This window comes from Choristoneura fumiferana, chromosome 11 (genome assembly GCF_025370935.1).
Source record: "Choristoneura fumiferana chromosome 11, NRCan_CFum_1, whole genome shotgun sequence".
NCBI classification, from domain to species: Eukaryota; Metazoa; Arthropoda; class Insecta; order Lepidoptera; family Tortricidae; genus Choristoneura; species Choristoneura fumiferana.
The window spans coordinates 17,513,346-17,531,558 of record NC_133482.1 but is presented as its reverse complement, the minus strand read 5'-3'; the positions used below and the strand labels follow the sequence as shown (position 1 = coordinate 17,531,558).

Here is an 18,213-nt window from a genome sequence, read left to right as displayed (position 1 = left end):
CTTGATTATTTTATTATTTTTTGTCCCAGCTCGGATAAGCTGCAGCGTTTGCCTCTTGCATAATATCACTGTTTGATTAAATTTCAAAGAGCTAGCAACATTATGCTACTCACTTTGTGAAATTAATTAAATTTCAACAGCATCTGCACTTATATTGTGAGAAGACAATACCACTCTGCTACGTATAAGTGGAGCAAAGGAGTTTTATTTAGAAAATATAGAATTAGCTTTCGTTTATGAGTGAAGACCAAAAAGTTGAACACCTTAACGCAGGTAGTTAGAATTACTATTTTTATTTCCATTGTGACTTGAAAATTATCCTTAAATATTGATTAATTTTCGTGTCGTAATGAAAATAAGTTTTCGGTGAAAAATTAATTTTTCATACAAGATTTTTCTGCTAACTGTATTTTTTGTTGACTGTACTTGCATTGTAACCCAAACAACATTTGCATACTGTTGAAGAGTCTGTCCTGAGACGATCCTGGCCGGACTACCAGGATGTCATTATCAGATTATTGTATTGTCACGCAATTTCCATAAGTGTATACATGCCAAATTTCAAGACAATCCGACCACTAGAAGTGGGGCAAATTTAACTTGCAAGATTTGACCCGCACATAGACATAGGTACAAACATTGCAAGTTAAAATAAAAGCTTTTAAAATATAATTTTAACTAGGTATTTGCTAACGCAGCTTATCAGTTGTGTAATTTTTAGGTCTTCACCCTTAATCCTACAGTGAAGAAATAAATTTCTGAAATATAGCTTACGATTTCGATTCTTGAAAATCAGTGTGCTTAGATATTATGATTTCAAATGAGAAATTCTTATATATTTATTTCTCTTATATATTAAAAATGACTAAATCATATTTAAGAAAATTAATATAAAAATAATGTATACGTAATTCACAATGGGTAATAAAAATGTACAAATTGAATTGGCTGCGACGATAAAAATAGTCAATTACTTATTCCAAATTTCACAACAAATCCTGCAACAAAAATGGCCAAAAGTAAAGTTAGCAAACATTTTGTTATAGTAAATTTAAACGACATGGCCGAGATTTTATCGCCACGAAGCCGATAAAACATGAAGCTACACTGACGCTATCCGAACACTGTTTTTTGACGGCAATACTGCGATGTGTTACAGCGATGTGACTGCAAATACAGTTTTATTTGCATTGAAACGAAATCCAGTATTGTGTTAGTTTTAATCTAGATGTCGAGCCAATTCAGTAAAAATGTCTGGCAGTTGTACAGTCAAGGGCAAAGATATCGACAAGGCCAAAGTTGCAAAAATATGTGTACACGGTCTTAATATTAAGAGCATAAAGTCGTGTATACATTATCTTTGTAACTTTGGCCGTGTCGATAACTTTGCCCTTGACTGTAAATTTATATTTTTTAAATTTACATTTTTTCTTCAATAAAACATCTTGCTCTAAACATATCTCTTAGAAGGTTTTAAACTTTCGTGACTTTCACTCATAATCAAAATAGCACAAACGGTACTTATCACGCTAAAACACATGAGTAATATTTACCTCGGCGTTTCAACCGCATTACAGTGGCCGTGGTCACGAGTAGACTGAAGTGTAGGGTGTCAAGTCTGCCTAGCAGCGCGAGTCCTTCGAACTACCCGCACTTGATCACAAAAAGTACCGGCACTCGTATCTCGAACTACCCGCACTTGGTCATTTTTATTTGTCACCCCATCAATCATGTAATGTAATAATGTAATGTGTCATGTAATGTGGTTCAAACGTCGAGGTAAATATTACTCGTGTGTTTTGACTATTGTTTACTCTTAGAAAATACTTAATTTAGAAAATCTGGTATTTAGCTTACAGTAAATAAAGTTTATTGCCTATCAAATGCTCTTTTTTGTGCATTTTGTTTTTATAAATATTATAAATAAATAGTCCCAACTAATAAAATTAAATGTGAGTGAATATCGCGAACGTCTAAAACCAACCCAACCTTCATTTCATCCTCAGGTACGCTACAATGTATCCACAAACCGGACGCCGCCGTACTTTGAGATCCGAGGGCTGCCACCAGGAGTCAGTTACCGGATCGACTTGTACGCAGTCAATGCGAAAGGACGCAGCGATGTGTCAACCATAGAGACTGTCACGTTGAAGGGGCAGGCCAAGTTTACTGGTGAGTCGATTTGCAGTGAGGAAAATATCGCTAGATGGCGTTAGTATGGTGTTGACATTTCGCTGCACCGGAAACAAAACAGGACAGGACAATTAAAACAAGTTTTTGACAATTGCTTTTAAACAAGTCGACCTTGATGACAGCTGGTGTTACGGAAAGTTAATTTTGAAGAATTACTTTCAGTTACTGAAAAGTATGAGTTTTAATTTAGTTAATTATCATTAATCATTCCCGCTTTGTTTAAATTTATTGTAAGTATTCTATGATTTCTTTATTCATTTTATTGTACTACTATCTATACGTTCCGCCGCCTAACTTTGCCTAAAAGTTCATTGCCACGACTAGCACCACAAAAACTATAAAGGTATAATCCCTCTAATAATTTAACAGACGCTATACCGTTAAGCGATTCGAACACAATCCCAGAGTAACGTAAAAACGACGCATAAAAAATGTATCTCAAAAATACGTCAAAACTGAGTATTAAGTAATGAACTTTTAGGCAGATTTATATGGCACGTGATATAGCTGTTGCCCACGACTACGTCCGCGTACCGATCGCGTCCGCTCGTTTATTGCTATCCTGCGGGTATGCAATTTTCCGGGATAAAAACTATCCTATGTTCTTTCTTGGGACTCAAACTATCTGTATACCGAATTTTATCTAAATCGGTTCAGCGGTTTAGACGTGATAAACTAACAAACATCCAAACATCTTCACAAACTTCCACATTTATAAGTTTAGTAGCATTAATTACGGTGCGAATGCGATTTTTTTTATGATACGGTCACTTTACTCTTGTATTGGGTAGTTTAAGTTTTTAGGGTTCCGGAGCCAAAATGGCAAAAACGGAACCCTTATAGTTTCGCCATGTCTGTCTGTCTGTCCGTCCGTACGCGGCTTAGCTCAGGGATTATCAATGCTAGAAAGCTGTAATTTTGCACGGATATACAATATATGTAAACTATGCCGACAAAATGGTTCAATAAAAAACTAACAAAAAATTTTTTTAGGGTACGTCCCATAGACGTAAAGTTTTTTTTGCGAAATATTCAACTTTAAAGTTCAAATTCTCATTGAAATCGAGCGACCCTCTAAAATCTAAACCGGTAGGTGGAAAAATTTGAAAAAATTCAGGATGGTAGTAAGTATATCAATCTTACAAGGAAAACTATAACGGCTAAGTTTGCTTGAGAATTATTAGTAGTTTTACTCTTAAATAGCAGCCTAAGGTAGAAAATATACCTAAACTTGGAAAATTCTGTATAAAACACGAAATCCTTAGAAAAATATTACTTAAGTTTTTCGTAATGGCTACGGAACCCTATTTTGGGCGTGTCCGACAGGCTCTTGGCCGGTTTTATTACACGTCAACTAGTTACTACGTTTTTCGATTTATTTAGAATGAATTTGCACCAATTAGGTAGACACCGACAGCGAATAAAAATTAAAACAATAATAATACAATAATGCATAATATCATCCATTATTATAATGTACATGATTTTACCATGAAATAAATACAACTACATAATTCCCAACCATCCCACTCAAAATCATTGCTCGCTAGCACACGCCAAATAATGAGCCAGACCATTGACACGAAAAGCACCGACATTTTAAAGTCAATTGACCAATTTCCATGTAATGAAGTCCAAATACATGCACTCTATTTTCCCACCATTATACTCAAAACAACCCTTTAAAAAGTTATGGCAACCAATTTCTGACTTGAAGTAGGTTTATTGCTACTTCAGGTAGTCGAAGTCATAGCTTTAAATCAAGCTATTGCTATACTTGGTGCAATTGTTGATATTTTTTTATAAAAACACTATTTGTGCAAGATTGCACAACTTAAGATTGTTTTTTTTGGAATCTTTTTGTATTTTTTACTTCAATTCCAATTTTACTTTTACGGTCATCCCGTAAAACCTAAATTGAAAATACAAACTGAAATATAGATGCACAGAAAACCAGAAAAATAAAGACCATCACTGGGAATCGAACCCAGGTCCTCGGTATTCCGTACCGCGTGCTATACCGCTACACCATCACTGGGAATCGAACCCAGGTGCAGATGGTCATCAGTGGTGTAGCGGTATAGCACGCGGTACGGAATACCGAGGTCCTGGGTTCGATTCCCAGTGATGGTCTTATTTTTCTGGTTTTTCTGTGCATCTATATTCAGTTTGTATTTTCAATTGCACAACTTATTAGTATTTCAGTTATTAATAATTGTTTTAATGTTTGTTGTTGGCTAACTAACTGTCCAAGTCGGGGTTGCCATACAATTTAATAATAAGTAAGTTTTATTTTTGTTTTATCTCTTTTTAGGCTTCTGTAGTCAACTAAGAACCCTTATAGTTTCGCAATGTCTGTCCGTCTGTCTGTCTGTCCGCGGCTCAGCTCAGAGGCCGTTACCTAGTACTAGAAAGCTGCAATTTGGTATGAATATACTCACATATTAGTCACGCCGACAAAGTGGTAAAATAAAAAACATAAAAATTTTTTTTAGGGTACCTCCCATAGGGGGAGATTTTTTTAGGGTTATAATATAGTGTAGGTGTAGTGTGCGTGATAGTATAGTGTGGGGTATCGTTTGATAGATGTTTTAAAACTATTGGGGGGTTGCTTAGACAATTTTTCTATTCAGTGATCTGTTCGCGTAATATTAAACTTAAAAGTGCATATTTTCATTAAAATTGAGCATCCCCCCCATCTCTAAAATGTAAACTGTTAAGTGGAATAAATTGAAAAATTCAGAATGGTAGTAAATATATCGAATTTACAAGGAAATTATAACGGCTAAGATTGCTTGAGAATTATTAGTAGTTTAAGAGTTAGCAGCATAAGGTATAAAACATACCTAAACTTGGAAGATTCCGTACACAATACAGCTTAGAATAATATTATTTGTTTTTTTTGTAATGTCTACAGAACCCTATCCTGGGCGTGTCCGACACGCTCTTGGCCGGTTTTTTTCATGAGTTGTTGGCGTGAGTGCTATCATTCGTTTAGTTAGTTAGTTTTAAATTAGTTCCTCACTGAAAATCAGCGCCATGGCTTGCCGCGGCATTATGCTGAGTGGGGTGCTATTTAGCGTGGTTTTTTTTCTATTGTTATGTCAATTGTAATGTTTTTATGACGTTAAATAAATTTATTTTCTTTCTTTCTGACTAGTACGATAAATTCACTTTCAAATTATAAAACAGGTAGCAAATAAACTTAATTTCAAGTAGCGATTAAACTTTGAGCAAATAAACATTATATCAGCATCTTTATGTCAGGAAAACATTCGCGCTCCTAATAACCCCGTAATATCCACCGTGGAAAAAAACGTAATATCACATCAAACGACTTTAATTTAAAGAATTTTTATTTCTCTTTTATTAGAGTTTCAACGAAACCGGAAGACGACTGCATTATGAACTGCATACAATAATAAACACGTGACTTTGCCCGGACATTTTCTGCCTTATTTGGCTGTGCACAAAGTTATAAATGCACAGTTTCGTTTTTGACTTTCAGTATCTTCATAGTGTTTTATGAGTTGCCGTAACTGTGTAAAATATACAGATAGCGGTCAAGTGTGTGTTGCGTCACGCGCAGTGCAGAGTTCTGTACCAATTTGAGGCAAATATTCTTTTTTTTTTTTTATTTGACTGGAAGGCAAACGAGCAAGTGGGTCTCCTGATGGTAAGAGATCACCACCCCCATAAACATCTGCAACACCAGGGGTATTGCAGATGCGTTGCCAACCTAGAGGCCTAAGAATGGGATACCTCAAGTGTCATTAAGGTTTGACTGTCTGTTACTCGTTAATTAGAGAAGCCTACTAAACTGAGAGAGTTTTGCTTTTAAATTCATTATGTTTTACGTGTAAGAGAGGTACAATCAGAAGCAGAAGTGGATGAGTGGTTCCATCCATCCATCCCAGCCTATATACGTCCCACTGCTGGGCAGAGGCCTCCTCTCAGAACAAGAGGGCTTGGGCCATAGTTCCCACGCGGGCCCAGTGCGGATTGGGAACTTCACACGCACCATTGAATTGCTTCGCAGGTTTGTGCAGGTTTCCTCACGATGTTTTCCTTCACCGTAAAGCTCGTGGTAAATTTGAAATTTAACTCCGCACATGAATTTCGAAAAACTCAGAGGTGCGAGCCGGGGTTTGAACCCACGACCCTCTGTTTGAGAGGCGATAGGTCAAACCGGATGAGTGGTTACCATGCTCAAAATAATCTGCCGGTTGTGGCCTGTAATACGAGCAAATAATTAAAACATAGATCATACTCGTCAAACTAAACAACATTAGTTCAGCGACTTTTAAAAATAACGGAGTCTTTAGATTCTCCTTTTTTTCATACAAATTAAATACTGCTATCAATGTACGCCATCCTAGAACACAAGTGACATTGCCTGTCACGGGATCCCTTTGTTTCCCATACATTTTTTGTTCCGAATTTCGAAGGTCAGAAATTGATATCCATATAATTTATAAAAATAAACATCACTAGTCATAATTTTTGTTCAGAATAATGCTTATTAGCTCTAATATTAATGGCACATAATATTAAATTCTATAATCACAAAAGTCATATTTTTTTAACTATAACGTTCCAAGATCTAACGATAATTATTCAGAAATAGTTTTAGCCATATATTTCACCGTACTAATGGTTGTTACTCATATCGTTTTAATGCCTAAAGCGTCTAGGTCTAAGAAACCAAATCCATAATATTGATAGGCATATAGATATTTTCTTAGAAACATTTCCAGGCATACATTTGAAAGTGCTAATTCATTTAACTACGACTTTAGATAATATGAGTAATAGAAATTATGTTGAAAACAATTTGATTTGTGCGAGCGAGCGAAGCGAGCGAGCAAGATGGTTCGGAGCAGAAGCATTGCCAACCTAGGTTGGCAATGCATCTGCAATACCCCTGGTGTTGCAGGTCTCTATGGGCGGTGGTGATCTTTTAACATCAGGAGACCCACTTGCTCGTTTGCCTTCCAGTCAAATAAAAAAAAATGTAAACTCTTGATTGTACGAAAGAAAAGAAACAAAGCACAATTGACAAACTTTGAGATACTTTGAGGTACAAAGTTAATTCCTACGGAATCCTAAAACTACAGAGTAATTTGAATCGCGTGCGCCGCACGTTTATCGTAAGGTGTAGTCAAAACGCTGTTTCTATTTTTAGGGTCCCATGACTCAAAAGGAAAAGGAACTCTCATTAGGACTGTGTTGGCCGTATTTCTATGAAAACCTACCTACCCAATAACGCGTTGAGCTATCAGACTAGCGTTTTGCGCGTATAAACTAGTTTTTAGAAGCGCGTGTACTGTGTGCGGGTGCGGTTTTGTTTTCTTCGAGTGTTTAACATTGAGAATGAGCGCGTCCACGCGCGTTCGATTAAATCTAGCGCGAGTGTAAGCGCGTATAAAACGTTAGCGTAGCGTAAAAACGCTGGTCTGAAACCGCCTAAGTGCCTCCGCTAGCTGACGCGGATCACCTGGAACGGACGCCCGTCTAATAAGAAATTGTATGAACGGCGCTAACTGGCACGGGCGCGTGCGACGGACTTTAATACGGCGGGTGTCCGGAGTGGGACCCGCGAACATGCGCACGCGGCGGGCAGCCGCGTCAGCTAGCGGAGGCACTTAGAATTCACATAGACTTATGAAATATGACAAGCCTTACAGCACAAGTAAAAAAAAGTCTCAAAAAGAACTGATCCACAATACAAACGTTGAGTTTCTTGCAGGATTCTTCTCAACAGATTTTTTTCCGAACCGGTGGTAGATTTTTCGACATTCATGTGCTAATTACAGTCAAAATTGAATAAAGATATTTTGACTTAAACTTCGAAAAACACAAAATAATTTGTATGATTTTAAAATTGTACGGAATCCTCAATGCGCGGGTCTGATTTGCACTTGATCAGTTTTTTGTTTGGATATAATAGTCGTTGTAGAACTATGTGATATAGTAATACAGTTATATTCCCAGTAATAGAGCAGTGAAGCTATAATAAGCAAGTTAGCGTGTTTGATATATGCATTTAGCAAACGCGGGTGTTCAAGCAAACATTTCTGCAGTAACTGTATTTAATATAGTAGCAATATGCGCCAGCTATGCAAGACGAAATACATAATACGCGTATATACGTAAGATATCCATCTTGTAACACATTATGTGCCTAAAAAGGCATACAAACGGTCTTCTTTTACCCGACTGCGAAGAAGGAGGGTTATGTTTATTTTATATGTCGCTACACAGTCTTGAGAGTGGTCGTGGTCGTTAGTTACTGTTGAGGAAAGCGTCCTGAAAAAAAGCTAAATACGGCCAGTACTATAGTATGTTATCAAACGTTAAAACAACTTAATGTGTTTGTCTATATATTTAAGCATTAATATTTTCAATTATGACTACAAACTTGAACTAATTATTCGGTACCTATTAGTTATTTCATGTCGTATTAAATATAGAAAGCATTATTATTAAAGTAGGCATAGGAAAACTGAGTGGCCTTTGTGGGCTATGAAATCTTTGGCTGTTGAAAAAATTCAGTATATCACCATTTCGCAAAGTTAAGTTCATACATCGGTTGCGCGCCCGACTGCTTTCCTACGGTTTTCCTACAATGAGATGTGGGGTATTTACTTAGATTTTTGAGCTGGTCGCGATTTGAATGGGCCCCGACTGTTGAACGTTAAGTTAGCTACTTAAACAGAGTTCTAGCCCAGTAGAGTTGTCTTTTTAGTATTTTTTAAGGCAGTTGGGTTTTTGATTTTTTCAATTTATTGTTTTATATCACACTTTCTGTTATTTATGTGAAAATGGTAAATTAAAACTATTATTACTCATATATATTTAGAATAGGCTAATTATTAGCTTTAATTTGAAACCTTCTTCGATAGGATTGAATAAAATAAAAAAAAAAACAATTTTCTCGTAAACCAATTTTTTTCTGTTTTTTTTCTTATGCCTTTCGAAGAAAATCCTGAGTTGGCAAAACAGTTTGGCAAATGAAACATTTGGGAAACGTGAGTTGAGAAAAAGCATAGAACCTCAATAACAGTATCTCTTTTCTTCAAGGGGAGAGCAATAGCCTCGGTGTTTCTCCGGTCTTGGTGTCCATCGCAGCCATGTCAGCGTTGCTGGCCACGGCTGTCTGCGGAGTACTAGCCGTACTGTACAGGAGGCACGCCAATCGACACCGCCATCTGCCGGCGAAGCATGCGCCTTTGAGGTAAAGAAAGCTTTTACAACCCCTGATGAAAAAAGGTGTCTGACTGTGTGGCAATAAGCTTCCAAACGGGTAGAAATTTTGATGCGGTTCAGCTAAGGTTCATTAAAATCAGTTCAGTTATTTATGGGATGTTGTACTTTAAAATGACATTTCAACTTTTTTTAGTTGTTCATAAAGTATAAATCTGAATTCTATAAAGATATCCTCAAAATAATTTAATTGACTGACAAAGTTTATATTCTGTCCAACCTGAGTAAACGCTCTAATAACATTTTCTAGAACAAACTTTTCAAAAAAATATTTTTTTCGAAAATTAAGGATTTACAGTGTTGAAGTTACGCCCTATCACAATTTTCCCCTTGTCCGGTCCGCTTACTCTATCTAGTAAATCTTCTGTAACCTTCAAACCATAAAGCGAATGGTTTCCTTACCCAGCGAGGCCATGTACATGGAGCGTGCAGCCCAAAGCCCCACTCCTGTCAAAGAGGCGGAGTCCAGGGCGAGCAGTACGGAGCCGAGGGGGGAGACGAGAGGGGCGCGGGGGGCGCTACTGCATGCGCCTGACCCGAGAGAAGACGACGCCGATCCTGACATCATACCTTCCTTATACGGTAAGCCAAAGTGGCCTAGTGGTTCGATCTATGGTTTCTCAAGTCGAGGGTTCAAACCTAAACACGCACCTTTACCTAAGTTTTTTCAAAATGCAAATGTGTGAAATTGCATTTAAGTTTTATGACGAGCGTTACGATGAAGTTGAACACTGTGAGACCTGCACATACCTGCAAAGTAATCCAATGGTGTGTGTGGAGTTCGCAATTCACACTGGTCCGTTGGAACTATGGTCCACAAGCATTATGACAGGCGGTCTGAGCCTAGCAGTATGACGTTTATAAGCTGGAATGATGATGATGATGATTACAGTCTTGCTCACCCGAACACAGGAGTACCAATATACAAACAAATATATTTTCCCTTCTAGAGCGGAGGCCGGTCTCCAATGGCTATATGAGCCTCCAGCGGCCTCCCTCCGCCTCCAAGGTCCCGAAGATCGAGGAGGTCCGCGTCGACCCCGACGGGGCTTACTACGCGGACCTGCGGAAGAAGGATTATAGGATACCTTTAACTAGTGTGAGTTTAATAGAATAAATTTTCAGTACAGTACAAAATATTAATTTTCTTTCTTAATATTTTTCAGTTTTTATTTTTTTATAATAATAATAATGTTTGGTGTACTTTACTTATAGCGTCGTGTCACTAAATTAATGTTTTTTGAGAAAGGGTAACAATTTTATATTTTTGAAAATTAAGTTTTACACTTTATTACCTGCCTTAGTGTCTAAAATCTATTGCGACAGTTTGGAAAAAAAAAACAATTTTCGGATATTAATGCTTCCAACCGGTTGCTTTTTTTTGTTGCATTGGTTGTTTATAACTGAATAGTGTAAGCCCGATAAGCCGGTGGCCGGCATAACATATTTGGGTTTAGCAAAAACATTCCAAAACGTTATCAGGTTATTATTTAATTTCACTTTTGATGTTACTGAAATTAGTTCTAAAATCAAAAAAATAATTGCTGAGGCTTGGAACGCTTTTGATAAAATACGTCTATTATACATTCAGTTCTTCATGGTCTAGCGCTAACAAAAACACATTGTTACAGTCGTACCATAGTTTAGGGCGCGTCAACAAAGGTGTGAACGCGTGTAGCCCGTCCTCCGCAACCGGCGTGACGTCATCATTGACGGCCCACCGGCTCCGACCTGAGGTCGTCACGACATCCCATCGGGTCCAGGAGAGCTGTATATAAAAGTAGCTTAGGTTATATAGTAACTGGAAGACAAGATAGAATTGAGATAAGGAGGTTTCAGCAGGTGGATTGATTTGACTGGATACTGCTAAAATGTTTTTCAGGATGGCCGAGTGAGTGCAAAGTGCAAAGCTTGGGGAAAAAATGGAAGAAATGCTTCTTTATTGGTTGTCTGGTGTTCTTCTTTGATTGTTTGCTGTGTCAGACGTCCGGATGTCTGGTTTTTTTCATTAACAGTGCATTTCTCAACCGATTCTCATGTAAATTTGTGAGATTTTTTTTAATAATTATAAGGATTATTTCCATCAATTCGTCCAGTTTTTCAAAATGGTGGAAACGTGAGAGATGAGACCGTAAAAATAGACTGGCGTGGTCTACAGTTTACCACTACCAGCAATTATGAGTGTTTAAAATTTAAAATTTCAATTAGAAACCTTTATAGGAGAGTTCAGTCAACTAATATATGCTGAAATAATCCAGGCTCATTTTAAAACACCTAGAATATCCTATGCGATGAAAACAACTTATTGTCATCGCTTTAAAACGTATACTTCATTTATAGTTGAATAACTCGAGAAACTTATAATAATTATAAATGAAAGATCGTTTTATTACCTGAATCGAGTTCTTTTCTAGCGAAAGATAGTTGGCGCAATGAAGTTTTCCCATGTACCAATAAGTTTATTGGAAATAAGACTTCGTTCATATAGATTTGATTCAGTCGATATTGTACGCTAAAAATGCTCTTTAAACTTTTGACTAAGCAATCGTCAAAAATGCTCAAAACGATTTTTTTTAACTAAAAATTTGACAACTTAGATAAATTTGTACATTTGAGAAAATAAACTGACTTGCGCCGACTGTCCTCAATCTGTAAGTCTGCAGTCAAATCTTGGATAACCGATTTGCACTAAAACTGTGACGTCCTTTTTGTTGACTGTCTACTTTGTCATCTAAATCTTTTTATACCAAAATTCAAGTAAGCCACTGGAAGTAGGTCAAGTCAAACTTGTAATAATAAACAGGAGTACAGGTGTGACCAAATAAAATTTTATAAAATTCCACTATATTCCAAATCGTATCCAAAATCTGACTTTAGACCAATCGAATGTAAAGCATCTTAGTGATAAATATTTGACTGTGTTCCTTTAGTACTCTTATTGTATTAACTTTCACGAATTTTGTGTACAAATATTAAATGTAAGAGTGTGATACGTTTAATTTCAATGCTATGATAGATAATTTTTATAATAATTCTACAATGTATCACCAAATGTATCCAGAATGAACGTCCAAGGAAATATTTTTCAGTTAACGTGCGATGCATCAATTTCAAATTGGTCGTCAAATCTTCGGTTTTATTTCTGCAAGCCGAAATTTAGTTTTATTTTAACTAGCCTGGTATAGTGTCCCACTGCAGGATCGTCATGCGTTGCGTTACCGTTATAGTAAATTGGTGCAACACAAGTTGAATCTTTATTTTTGATGCTGTCATATGTCATAAAATAACTAATGACTTAATAACGCGTTACACACTTCGAATAACTACCAAATACACTTACTGAAATTATCGACTTCGATCAAAGCTTGTTACATTTTTAATGGGCATTCATTTGATATTACCGAACCAGTAGCTAAAATGTTGTGGATACATTTGGAGATACTTTGTTATTACTTCGAAATAGTGGCCTAAGATTAACATAATTTATTTGTTTCTTGAAATAATCGCCAAAGACCTAGATTTCGATTTGAATTCACGACGTTGTTTTAAAGATTTTAATTATGACTATTTTTATTAAGGTTCATCATTTTACTAAAAATGGTATAAACAGTTACTTTTAGGTATTTGACATAGTTATTACTACAACTATAATATTAATATTCTTTTCCGTAATTGAGTTCTATGATTTTTTTTTATTCATAATCATAATATGATATTGTACTGGATATATTTGATTATGTCTATAATTAAGCTTTATTCATCGGTATTGTTATTTTAATGATACATTTCAACACTGTCTCAAGTCTACATGTAACATTTGTTTAGAGGTTGTTCTTTTATGTGTCTGTATTTGTTACAAAATAACAAAAGCATACATTTTACATGCCAGTCATAATCAGTTTTTATTGTTCCTCAAATCTTTATTTGTAAACACAACACTAAAGTAAACCAATTTACGATTGTAACTACAAACAAAAGAATTTTCAAAGTATCTCAACTTCGGACAAATGAAAGTGGAGCCCCGACTTTCTCTAACGCAACACTAACGAGATAGTTCGAGATTGGTCCAAACGTGACGGATAATAAATTGGACAAATATTTAACACCGGTCAAGGCTCTGTTACTGGGAAGGCCGAAAATGTAATTTAGTTTAACACCCTGTGGGTCGATCTTGAAGGAGACGGTGGCGCCACGAAACAAGCGAGAAATATCTTTAGAAAAAAAAACTCTCAGATTCAAAATGGAACAATTAGTTTAAAGTTACTACTAGTCTTGTAAATAGATAAAACAGTGAACACAGAAGCTACCGTGCAACGACTAACCGATAGTGTCTTTTTCAACCTCGACATTGGCGGAGTCATCGATAGTATCGATGGAGCTATTTTTTTTTAATAGAACCAGTGGAGAGCATAAAAGAAATCGGCGTCGATTGAATCAATACTTTCTTTTGATGTACTTATGAAAATGTCGCTGTGTTAATAATTATTTATTAGTAAAGATAATAAAAACTAGGTTTCACATAAAAGATAAAGAGATAAAGATAAAGTTTATTGCAGAAAATGGGTACATACAAGATGGTACATAATACATGTTATTCACTGTGCGCCAAATTTGGCTTGGGTAAGCATGCAAACAATAAAAACCACTTGATTTTGTTCAGCTGTGAAACTTATGAAGCAAAATAAAGCGATCTAAAAGTTAAAACTAAGTTTACTCGTTTTTGGGCTTCATATTTAAAAAATCTTTTATAGAATAAACACACAGTTCGCAGATAATAATACTATACATAATAATAACACTAAAGGCAACTGTAAAATTAAAGCTACTTACAACTTATTTTGTGGTAATTTAATTTGTTTCTCTAAAGGACTGCATAGTTTGCATTTCCTCCGTAAGTGAAAAAATGAAAATGAAAAAATATTTATTGTTGTTAATTAAGCCATCTAATGTACTAACATGTGAGATCTCCTATTAAGTTTACAAAGAAACCTGTGCCAGGAGATCCCGCTCCTCCCCAGTCAGACCTTTTAATTTTATCTATTATGAAAGGGTACTTGTTTGTTTTTTAAAAAAATATATCTTTAACCTGAACCAATTGATAGTAAAGCCATAATTACCCGCTGTCTCGGTGGCCACAACGCCGCCTTGGCGGCCACACGCGGCGCGTCGTTAAATCGAACGACAACATTTATCTACCAGTTAACCCAATATCTATCAGTTAGCCTGATTGCCCTGTTACCACGTTCGGATAACTCGCGTGAAGTTATGAGTTTCTCGAGCAAACGAAATCTTAAACGATAGTTACAGATTTTATGGGGTTATTTGACCCGACATTGATGGGTAAACTGTCAAGTTTTCTAAAGTGGTCTTGGAAAACAGTGGTTTTATTTAAATTTATTAAAAATATATAGTTTCTGCTTTTAGTGTTCGGTCCGGACACCAATTTTTGCGTAATAATCACCTGTGAGAGAGTTTCCAGACGGTAGATGACTTGTACCATTTGTCGTTGAAATTTGTTTGAGACTCTGACCTGAGAAGAAGAGTTCTTGGGGGTTGGGTTTCCATGCAGAATGATTATGGCCAGGTCAAAATGATAATTATCTTATTTTGGTTCGATTCGCAGCCCTACTTGTTTTATCTGATTTTTCAATGTTGTGCAGCTTAATTTTTGTAAATTATCTTCCGTCCATTCACAATTATTTTATAATGAAATAGTGTTTTACAAATAAGTAACAATGTTAAAATGATTTGAGAATTAATAACTGAGTCAATTTGCTTAGAATTTAATATTGCCGCTAAACATCGAAAAACAATAACGAATTTTCGTTTTTCCTTACTTTCATGACATATCTCGATATGTTTAACTGTAAAAAACTCAAGGTGGCGACAGTACAAAACGACTATTTGTCATAGTTTAATATATACTTAGCGGCACAAAATTTGGCCAACTCTTCATACCAAATTAGCTATTACTGCAAACATTTGAGAGCCAAATTTTTTGCTGCTCGGTGCAATAAACTTTTTTTTACTAATACCGTAACAAAAACACATTTAAAACAAAAATATATAAAAGGCCAGAATCCTAACCTGAAGCCGTATGGCCTAACGTTTCTGACGCTCGCGTTCGCAATCAAATGACAGATTTCACATACAAAATCTGGTCCCTTTTACCAACTCTACAATACAATAACTCTTTATTGCACACCAATACAGTAAACAGTACAGAAAACACAAGTATATACATAGAGATTTTCTAAGGTAAGCAATAGGCGGCCTTATCGCTCCAGAGCGATCTCTTCCACTGGACAGAAATAAGGAATACATTTTAGCAGGTGGTGCAATTTACAGTAGATTAGAGCAGTATCAAGAATACATAAAACTAACACATACAATACACGTACACAACAAATCTAAACAGATAGATAAGTGCTGCGCGTCTAGCCTAGCCTTTAGTGCTGCAAAATGGGGAAATTTCACATGTTCTTGAGACAGTGACTTTATTTTAATATTTATATCTTCTGTCGTCAAGCTATCGAAACAGAGAATTTCTTTTGAGAATAAAGTTTTGTAAAGTTTTAAATGCGTCAGAATCTATAGTGACATTCATCATCATTGTCATCTTTGTGACATGTTGATACTTCCTAAGTATACTGATGTAACTGACTTCCGTACGATATTTTGTATTGATTTGTATGAAAGCTGTAGATGGATGGAGTTTTTGCTGGATAACATCAAGTGTCGCATAGACGTTACCTAGACGTAACATGTAAAGTCACGGAGTTGCAAGGTTTTAGCGCGAAAGGAATTATTTGATAAATCAGTTTTATATAAATTAAATAACAATCCATCTTTAACAAATTCTGAAATGTTTTTTTAATAATTTTGAACATATATAAAATGCTCATCATGTTTCATAATTAAGTTTAGAATATAATTAGGTATCACTAAAATAACTTCAACTTTTTTAACCCAACTAATAATTTTGTACGAATGTAAATTTGTAAATAAGTATAAATCTGTAACGAAATTAAAACATCTAGTCTAATTTAGGTCTAAAGGTGCTAAGAATTGTATATTATTAATTATGCACACTTCACTTTCCTTAGTAACACCACGGTAATCATCACCACAAGAATGAGAAATCATGTAAATTATGTCAAAAGTGAAAAAAGATGAATCATTTATAAAGAGTTATTTTGTATTTTTTTTGTTTTTTGTTATTCGACTGAATGGCAAACGAGCAAGTCGGGTCTCCTGATGATAAGAGATCACCACAGCCCATAAACATCTGCAATACCAGGGGTATTGCAGACGCGTTGCCAACCTAGAGGCCGAAGATGGGATACCTCACGTGCCAGTAATTTCACCGGCTGTCTTACTCTCCACGCCGAAACACAACAGTGCAAGCACTGCTGCTTCACGGCAGGATTAGCGAGCAAGATGGTGATAGCAATCCGGGCGGACCTTGCACAAGGTTCTACCACCCGCAAAATGCCCAATAGACGACACCTTACTGTCACCTCTATTGCTAATGACATATAATTAAAGATGCCAACTACTGGCACAGAATAAGTAATAGTACAAGTACAGAAGTTTCACTGCCGTACAAGTGACGTTTAGGCATAAGAATCGTGCCTACTGTATGCTTCTCTGTCTATCGCATAACTCGTGTTCACTCGCACGCGTTGAGTCGCACTGAATCGCCTCAACGTTGGGAGGCCCGGTATGAACTTGTAGCTTGGCGGCGGAATGGCCTAGTGACACCCCTGCTACTGGGGCAGTAACGAGCACTCGTACGTTTACCTTAGAGGATTTTTAATTCTTTCCCATCTTTTGCTCGAAAAAGTTTGCGTCCTGAGTATTGCCTAAAGAATTCCGAATCACAATCGCTTTCACCACTTCTTTCTGTCAAAGGGTAGATGAAAGCAGAAAGAGATAATGAATGCAATAGCGAGCGTCAAAGCTTGTTTAACAAGCCTGATTTTATAATCCGACTGTACCTAAGTGCAGTTAAATTGTATTTAAAATGTTTTTTTTTATTCGACTGGATGGCAAACGAGCAAGTGGGTCTCCTGATGGTAAGAGATCACCACCGCCCATAAACATCTGCAACACGAGGGTTTTTTTTACATAAAATCTGACCCATGAGTGACCCCTCACTTGGTAAAAAGTGCAGATGAGGCCAAAAGTGTATCTCACAAGTTCAATAACAGCCTCACTCTCACTCTAGTCTTGAAGAGCCCTAGGTTGTATTTATCCGAAAAAACAGACGATGGGAGTGAATTCCATTCCTTTGCAATCATCATCATCTCAGCATATATACGTACTATTGCAGGGCACAGGCCTGCTGTCAGAATGAGAGGGTTTAGCATGAGCGGTAATTTATCGTGGTTTTACAATGGAAAGTGGATAAGTGTCCGTTTTTAGGCTAGCGTCAATTGCCGATCATACTGAGTATGAAGCAGGAATATTGTTGATAAATAAAGAGATCGTTTCTTGTAAATGTTTCCAAATACAATGTCATGCATTTATTAATTGCAGTTTTATTCATAATCAATCCTGAGGTATAGTTGAGGAAACTGAATCGCGTTCCATGGTGGAACATTTATGCTAGGTTGATGTATAGGATTATACATTTGCCAAAGAAATTATAGCGAAAAAGGTTAGGAAAAGGTTCCTGCCTGGTACGAGATTCAGTTTCTTCGATTGCACCTATTACTTATACATGTTGATACGAAAAATATTTCTGAGTTT

General features: G+C 36.3%; 1 protein-coding gene across 1 annotated transcript in view; it reads left to right on the top strand.

The window, feature by feature from the left end:
• Nucleotides 1-17,994, top strand: part of side-IV (sidestep IV transmembrane protein) — a 44,054-nt gene extending 26,060 nt beyond the window's left edge. Inside the window, exons 12-16 of the mRNA XM_074094730.1 lie at nt 2,007-2,172; nt 9,277-9,430; nt 9,866-10,041; nt 10,410-10,558; nt 11,091-17,994. Of these exons, the coding sequence (XP_073950831.1) occupies nt 2,007-2,172; nt 9,277-9,430; nt 9,866-10,041; nt 10,410-10,558; nt 11,091-11,237 (792 nt within the window). The 3' untranslated portion in view covers nt 11,238-17,994. The remainder of the gene's footprint in view (nt 1-2,006; nt 2,173-9,276; nt 9,431-9,865; nt 10,042-10,409; nt 10,559-11,090) is intronic.
• Nucleotides 17,995-18,213: the final 219 nt, after the last annotated feature.